This window comes from Papio anubis, chromosome 8 (genome assembly GCF_008728515.1).
Source record: "Papio anubis isolate 15944 chromosome 8, Panubis1.0, whole genome shotgun sequence".
Taxonomy (NCBI): Eukaryota; Metazoa; Chordata; class Mammalia; order Primates; family Cercopithecidae; genus Papio; species Papio anubis.
This window is the reverse complement of record NC_044983.1, coordinates 54,187,139-54,195,352: the sequence shown is the minus strand read 5'-3', so window position 1 is coordinate 54,195,352 and position 8,214 is coordinate 54,187,139. Positions and strand designations below refer to the sequence as shown.

The 8,214-nt window shown below is 39.6% G+C and overlaps 1 protein-coding gene across 1 annotated transcript; it reads right to left on the bottom strand.

The window, feature by feature from the left end:
* Window positions 1-5,789: 5,789 nt before the first annotated feature.
* Window positions 5,790-6,992, bottom strand: LOC101004570 (prothymosin alpha). Its single transcript, XM_031669571.1, has one exon. It carries the CDS (start codon window positions 6,813-6,815, stop codon window positions 6,483-6,485), a length of 333 nt encoding a protein of 110 aa, XP_031525431.1. The 5' UTR covers window positions 6,816-6,992; the 3' UTR covers window positions 5,790-6,482.
* Between the last annotated feature and the right edge of the window lie 1,222 nt (window positions 6,993-8,214).

Below are 8,214 nucleotides of genomic sequence, written 5' to 3'. Positions count from 1 at the left end.
CATAGTGAAGAAATTATTTGTAGTAAAGATTATATCACATTCATGACCCATACCTTTTACAGGTGGTAAAAATATTGTTGGTTGACATACCAATAAGTTAAACCTAACTTGTAAATATAAGTTAAATTAACTTATAATTTATAATACAGCGTTTGGATTTTCTTTCAAAGATGTGTTGAATTCTGCTTTCCTAAAGAATTAAAACAAATTTTACATGTTTAGAAAAGTCTCCCCTTTACAAAATAAGACCATTTTATGGGGCTACCAGAAACCATTAAAGCAAAGGTGAATTGACTTGTGACCTTTTTTTTAAAGGAGTTTCAGTTGTTGACTGTGTCATTTGTTTTATTTCTAGGTCCCGTTTTCTACTTTCTTCAACAGGATATTATGAATATTTATGTGGAGATAAATTAACAAATATATTAGCATACTTTATAGGATGTTTATAACAGAAAATATCAAGAGGTGATCAATAATATACAAGAATATACTATCATAAGTTTGAAATAGTCATGTTGGGGAAAAGGATACAGCTCTTTCTACATCAATGTTCAAAACAATTTTTATAGAAACCCTAACTACAATATTTTGTGGCTACTTTATAATAATATCTGGAGTATTTAAGAGCATCTGGGTTCTGTTAAGAGAGTAAAATCATTTAAGTCTCTGAATGCCTCCACATTCCATAGAGAATGTGCCACACTGGCATTTGAGTTGCCCAGGGATCCATCATTTATTGGCTGATCTCTCTCTACCAGACAGCAGCGTACTCTTTCAGTGTGTTAAAACTTGTGTTTGCTTTTAACTGTGGAATTCGATTTGGGATTCTTCCCTAAATTGTGAATACACACACCCTTGAAAAGAATGCCATATCCTCGGTTCCAAGTTACACATGTCCAGAAGTGTTCCAGATGTTCAGAATCAACTATAGTAGTCGTATTTGTGCAGTCAGGGTAATGCATAATTTCTCAACTGTATTTATATGGAAAATTACCGTTGCTTCTTTCATTCATTTAGTTTCTTGTATGTGGATAATTTGGAATTAAATTTATTTGACCTTTGGATATGAGCCTTATCCTTCAGCTATTAATATAGTTCGTAACTGTATAATTTTATATGGAATCAGAGGTGATCTTTTTTTCACTTTTCTTCCCTATGGTTTCTTCAGTATCAATCATTCTTTCCTCTGACCAGAACTTCCTGAGGGCCGGGGCTATACTTTAAATGGTCTTTGATGCCTGCCACAGTGCCTGAGGAACTGAAAAGAGTTGCTTCTAGAATTACCATATTTTCTTGTTTCTAAGAGCAACATTTTAAAAGACCACTTTAACAATTCAGAACTTAAGATGTCTGTAATTATCAATGTCAAAAGAATATTCCCACCGTCAGGCCAAAAAGCAAGTTGAAACTGTTTCCCTCACCTACCCACAAGTGACCTTCAGCCAGGCTCCAAAGGTATCCCTTCAGCAGATTGTCACCTCAGTTCTATTTTTTGCATTTATAGCGCTCTGACAGTGAAATTTCTAACATAAACGAGGGATTCCCAATTTTTGCTGAAATTCACACCCTCAAAAAGATTGCACAATGAAGTAACTCAAAACCATGAGGTGAGAGGCAGCTTTCAATTAGAGGCAATAAAACAAGGCCGGAAATGGATGGGATTTCCCGATGTCATCCTGCACATATTTTAGTTCTAGTTTCCTCTCTGAGGATTAACCCCATCAGTGATTGCCCCTATGAAGTCCCAACCTTGACAAGAGAAGCCTGCTCATCAATAAACTTAACATCTGCATACAAGATGTGTCAAATGAGCAGGAGAATTTTTTCAGGATCAAGATCTAAGTTGGACATAAGGAATGAGGAGAAATAAGTGTTTTGTCATTGTGTAAAACCAAAGGTCTGCACAGAGGATACATAACTTGAGAAGAGCCACATGCACTATCAAAATCATAGAGCTCTTACTGTGTTTTGCACCTGTGAGGGAGGTACAGCAATGGGGCTTCCTGACCACGCTTTAGGGAGATAGAGCAACCCCTTGGAGTGAGGCCACTGGCACAAAAGCAGGATGGTGTTCCATGTGGTTACTGCAAATAAATCTATTAAAACTACCAGATTTTTACTGGGACTTTTGTTGTTGTTGTTGTTGTTGTTGTTATTATTATTATTATTATTATTATTATTATTATTATTTTGAGACTGAGCCTCGCTCTATCCCCCAGGCTGGAGTGCAGTGATGGGATCTTGGCTCACTTCAACCTCCTTCACCTCCCGGGTTCAAGCAATTCTCATGCCTCAGCCTCCTGAGGAGATGGGATTACAGGTGCCCAACACCATGCCCAGTGAATTTTTGTATTTTTAGTAGAGACGGGGTTTCACCATGTTGGCCAGGCTGGTCTTGAATTCCCAACCTCAGATGATCCATCCGCCTCGGCCTCCCAAAGGACTGGGATTATAGGCATGAGCCACCGTGCTCGGCCAGTACGTTTGAAAAGTAACAGGATGACATCCATTTTTACTGTTCTTAAACCCAAAGAGCCAACCTAGGACACATGATCCACTCTACATAGTGGGAAATACAAGTACCATCAGCTCTCCATATTTTCACAGCTAATTCTTCTCAGTGTTCCCAATATATCTGTGAAAAACACCTTTAGACATTACTTTTTAAATATCAGATAGTCCCTCAATTCTAGTCGCCCCCAGAAGCTCCCTCTCCAGAGCCCAGTCTGAGCAGTTTGTGCTTCAGTTGTCCACACAGCTATTTTCCTACGACTTAGTTCACCATGATCTTGGTCTTTATTCCACGCTCTCCTACGCTGAGTCCCTGATTCCTGTGATCCCTTGTTCACTGTCTCATTCTGGATGAGCATGTCCTCTAGTGACTTTCTGAGAAAGGAAGCATGAAAGGTAAAATGTTTAAGATGTTGCATTTTTCAAGATTTGATTCTAGATGTTAAATAAAATTATGGAAGGAAGCAGGTTAAAAAGCCAACCCTGACTAAAGAATTGACGTTAAGATGTGAAAAAAGAGTACCAGTTATAGTTTGCTCTGAAGCTAGTCTTCTTGCTTTGTTACATACAGCTATGTCTTTGTAAAACCATATGTGCATTCACACCGAGCTTTGCATTCTACAAAAGCATACACTGGAAATAACTGGGCATATGGCACAAATAGGGCTACGGACAGACCACACCACCCAATTTTATAACAAGAACACCGACAAAAACAATAAGCCTCTATTTATAAAATACTGGCTCAGTCAATCTCCACTAGCAGCCTACCCTGAGTAGCGTTTCAACTCAGAGGCTTGCTCTTTTGAGATGTAGGGGCATTTACTTTCAAGATACCAATTTTATCAGTGTTAAAAATCTGCTTCAGGGCCCTTCCTAATGTTTTCAAACAAAACTGGATAGCTTAATATCATGAAATAGCAGTCCCTGAAATCACTAACCGAGCCTTTACTTTCAATAAAGAAAGGTGCCACTGTAGAAGTTTTTCCCTTAAGGTGTTTGCATATTGCTAAGGCTTGCTTTTTTATTGTTTACAAAGTTTCCCCCTGATTTCTTGGAAAGCACATACTGGGATAGTTACATGCATATCAACCAAAACAATTTCAACGTTATTAGATAAATATCACTCTCCCATGTACCAGTTTTGTATGAGCTAATTCACATTACCAAAACATATGTGGTAGCAGAACAGACTGGATATTTTGTTCTCTGAAAGACTTTAGGGACTACACCACCCCTAGATTTTGGATTGCATTTTTTTTAATGTTTCCTGATTCCTCTGAATCCACTCTCCATGTTTCCTTTTTTTATTCTTCTCTATGATCAAGGGAAACATTGTTTGATTTAATTAGGAAAATGTTTAGCTCCACACAGAAACCTAAAATAAAGTCACTTAAACAAGACAGACATTAATTGCTCTCACATAAAGGAAATCTAGGAGTAAAATCATCTCGTGATGTCAAAATTCCTGTTCTGCTCCAACCGTCACATCTATATTCCAGACAGAAGAAAGGAGGAAGAGCGGATGGGCCACAGGCCACAAGCTTTCTCCTTTTATGAAGCCTTCCCAGAAGCTTCGGAACACTTATGTCTCACTGGCCATATATAGCTGCAAAAGGCGCTAAGAAATACCATCTTTTATCCAAGCACTTTTTTAAGGGTTCTGTTACTAAACAAAAAGAAAGAATGAATATTATGAGCCAATCAGCATTCTCTGCCCCAAAGTATTGTTTCAAAGTATTTAATATGTATTGAGCATTTATAATATGCCAGAAACTGTGTTAAGTGATGGGAAATTCAAAGATATGTAAAACTTGGCTCCTGCCTTTAAAGATACATTACAATATGATGCATAACTTTATTCAGGATAATTCACGGAAAGTAAGAGAACAGGGATTCAAACTCACTCGTGGCAGAGTGCCTTACCCAAAGAGTATACTGCCAGAAATTACATGTGTCTAATTTTTCTCTTTATATAAAGAGACTGCCACCTGCTTCACAGTCACAGCCAGGGACAGAAGAGTCACCTTGAAGCAGAATTTTCTCATTTGAGAGGACCAAGTACCAATTTAGTTAAAGAGCTCAGAGACTTCTTGAAGGAAAAGAATCTATGCCCTAATATTTATTCTCTAAGATCTCAAGTTATGGAAATCTTCCAGAGTCAGCCAGGATGACCCAGATAAAATTTCAAAGTGGACATAGGATATAGGATGCCTGAAATAAGTTACCATAAGGTTGGAGGGGGAGCCAGCTCATGTTGAATCAGAGAGAGAGGAAGTGAAGCATGGAGCTTCTGAGTCCTGTGAGGCTGGGTCCTGGCTGGACCAACCCCCGCCTATAGAAGTCAACTTGGGCTTCACAAGTACTCGCACATCTCAAAGAGCAGGTTGCTTCCAGATGTAAAATTTGGACTTAAGAACTTAAAGACATAGTCCTGGGAGATTTCTTTCCCTGAGAGATTCACAGCCAAGAGATTCTGGAAAGCAGCCAGAGCACAGAACTTAGCAAGGTTGTCCGTGCCTTGGACCCAGTAACCAGTGACAGTTTCATCAGGGCGAGCAGCCTTTCGTTTGCTCACATCTTTGCCCCACTTTCCTAAACCATATTTCATCCTTCACCTCCTAATTGCATTCCTGAGTCATTTTGCCTTTCCAGCAGCCAACAAGACCCAATAGCATGCTTCCACTGAAGTGCAAACTGCCATGGCTCCCAATTGGCGGGGTAGATAGCACAGCACCTATCCATTATTTTGCCTCTGGCAGGGAGGGAGAAAACTAAGGTTTATCTGAAGAACTTTGGTTGATTGGCTTGGACTGCCCTTCATTAAAGATAGCACGGGGAATATGTATCCCATACCCAGAGAATCGCTATTGCTGGAGAAAGATGCCACCTGTATTAGTTTCCTATTGTGTCTGTAACAAATTGGCACAAATGTATTGGCTTAGGACAACATAAATCTATTATCTTACAGTACTGGAAGTCAGAAGTCTGAAATGAATATTCTAGGCTGAAAGCAAGATGTTGGCAGAGCTGTGTTCTTTCTAGAGTCTCTAGGGGAGAATCATTTCTTTGCCTTTTCCAGTTCTAAAAGCTCCCTGCATTTCTTGGCTCATGGCCCCTTCCTCATCTTCGAAGTACATCATTCAAAAATCTGCTTTTGTGATCACATCTATTTTTCTGACTCTAAACTCTTGCCTTTCTCTTGTAAAAATCTTTGTGATTATGCTGGGCCACCTTGATAACCTAGGATAATGTTTCTATATCTTTTGTTGTTGTTGTTGTTAGAACAACTCAGCAAAATAAAATTCCTGTTTATTGTTGGACAACATTGTTTCACACATACATCAAACAGGCCAAAAAAAATAAACAGCAACTTCATAGACAAAAAAGGAAAAAAAAGAAACCTTTTATCTTTGGCCTTTTTAACCATCTCATACAAACCAACTACTTATAGTACAGCTAAGTACATACACAAAAAAGTTACTGGAATGCTCGGAATAAGATTGTTTTTCTGTTGTCGTTTTTGCTTTTTTTACAAGGTTTTTTTTCTCCTTTGAGATTATAATGAACATGGTCACACCACAAGTAAAGTCAGAAGTAGGACAGAGAACGCTCCGAAGGCTGGTTTGGTCATCCGAGATCATTAAAAATGTCTGACCCTAACAATATGTACAAAAATATAAAATGTAAATAAAAAATACAAACAAATTTCCTTTTTAAAGTACTTTTAAGAAAAAAGCAGAGCCTTGGAAGTTTTGGTTCTTTTTTCCTCCCCTGTTGCAAATTCTCATGGTTTGGGTTGGGTGGTGGAGAGTGCGTGTCATCTGCGGGTGGCACTGCCCACGGTGGGGGGGCGGGGGGGGGCCTCTCTACTCGAAGGTGACCACGTTTAGATTCTGAGACGGGAAGTGGAGGGTGAATAGGTCACGGCGGCCTTTTTTTTTTTAGTTTAACTTTTCCTTTTTTGCTGTCTAGTCATCCTCGTCGGTCTTCTGCTTCTTGGTATCAACATCGTCATCCTCATCATCTTCAGCTGCCCGCTTGCCCGTAGCTGACTCAGCTTCCTCATCTTCATCTCCATCCTCTTCCTCACCATCACCTTCTTCTTCCTCCTCCTCTTCCTCCCCACCTTCTTCCTCTTCTTCATCTACCTCATTGTCAGCCTCTTGCTCCCCATTTTCCTCATTAGCATTCCCGTTAGCAGGGGCGTCTCTTCCATTTTCTGCCTCTTCCACAACTTCCTTCTTCTCCTTTAAGTCCTTGGTGGTGATTTCGGAGCTGGTGTCTACGGCTGCGTCTGACATGGTGGGGCACGCCGGTGATCCGATGCAGGGGATTTAAAAAGAAAGCGAGAGTTCAGGGACTCTGGCGATAAAGCTGCCGGAGTCCGCGGCGGCGGAGGAAGCGCGCGGCGGAGGCGGACGAGGAAGCGGACGAGGAAGCGGGCGAGGAACAATGCAAAGATGGCTTTTCAGAGCAGCCAGTGTTTCTATATCATGATCCTTAGGTTAACGACACCTACCAAGTCCTTTTTGCCATGTAAGTTAACATAGTCTCAAGTTGTGCGGATTAGTACATGGACATCTTTGGAAGACGATTATTCTCTTTACCACCCTAGTACACAGGACCACTATGCAAAGAAGAGACTGTTTGGCTTTGGACGCAATCCATCAAAGCCATATCCTACCTGAACAGTAGCCCTCTGCTGCTATGAGCACAATGAGGTACCTTTTAAGCAGATGCCTCCTTGGCGACCCTCAGAAGCACTCAGGTGATGGGCAGGTTTTTGAGATGGCTTCCCCCCCACCCAGCAGAGAAACAAAACTCAGAAAAATTTTAGCCCAAAATATATGCAAAAGAACTCTGACTTGAACACATGTACATTTCACAGCAACTCCAAGCCCAAATAATTAAATCCAAGAGGCAAGAGAGAGTCATCAGGATATTTGGCAGAATTATTTAGGAAGAACTGGATGCAGAGCAGGTACACTTACTCCCCCTTCCTTTCTGCCTCCCAGGTGGACAAAGAGCAGCAGCAATCACCTCACAGGTAAAACACCAAGTGAGGAACCTGGAACTGGATGAGCCAGAAATTATTCCAGGTGACTGATTTCTGGAAAAACTGAAGCGCTCTCAAAGTCAAGCAAGCTAAAGAAATATCCACATGCCCTTTTTGAAAGAATTATTTGAGGGTGTATTCTAGTAAATTAAACAATGATTGTAAGAAAGGGGATATATATGTGGGATATAAGAAGTAGTGGTGAGTAATACTAGCAAAACTTATAGTTAAGTCTAATCATTGATATATAATGTGAAAAGACCCAGTGACTTAAAATAATCTGGAATTTAAATTGTAAATTACATAGTTTCTGAGATATAAAAAGGAAGAAAATCAAATCATGCTAAATTTTTCTCACGATTGAGAAGACAAAAGGACACAGAATATCTCTGTTATTAGAAAAAATACAAGATAAATGCATGTATTAAAATATGAGTATAACTACTATAAAAATTAAAATAAGATATATAACTCCTTTGCCACAAAAGAGGATGAAAAGTAAAGGGGGAAAAATCCTCAATCCAACAAAGGTGGCAAAGGGATAAAGAAAAAAGAAAGAATGATAATTGGGAAACACAAATAGGATAATCAGACGTGAGAAACCAAAATAAACACAAAAAGGGTAATTTCATTCTATTAAAAGA

Coding starts and splice junctions, on each gene's coding strand:
- LOC101004570 (XM_031669571.1), bottom strand. CDS start 6,815: ATGTCAGACGCAGCCGTAGACACCAGCTCCGAAATCACCACCAAGGAC.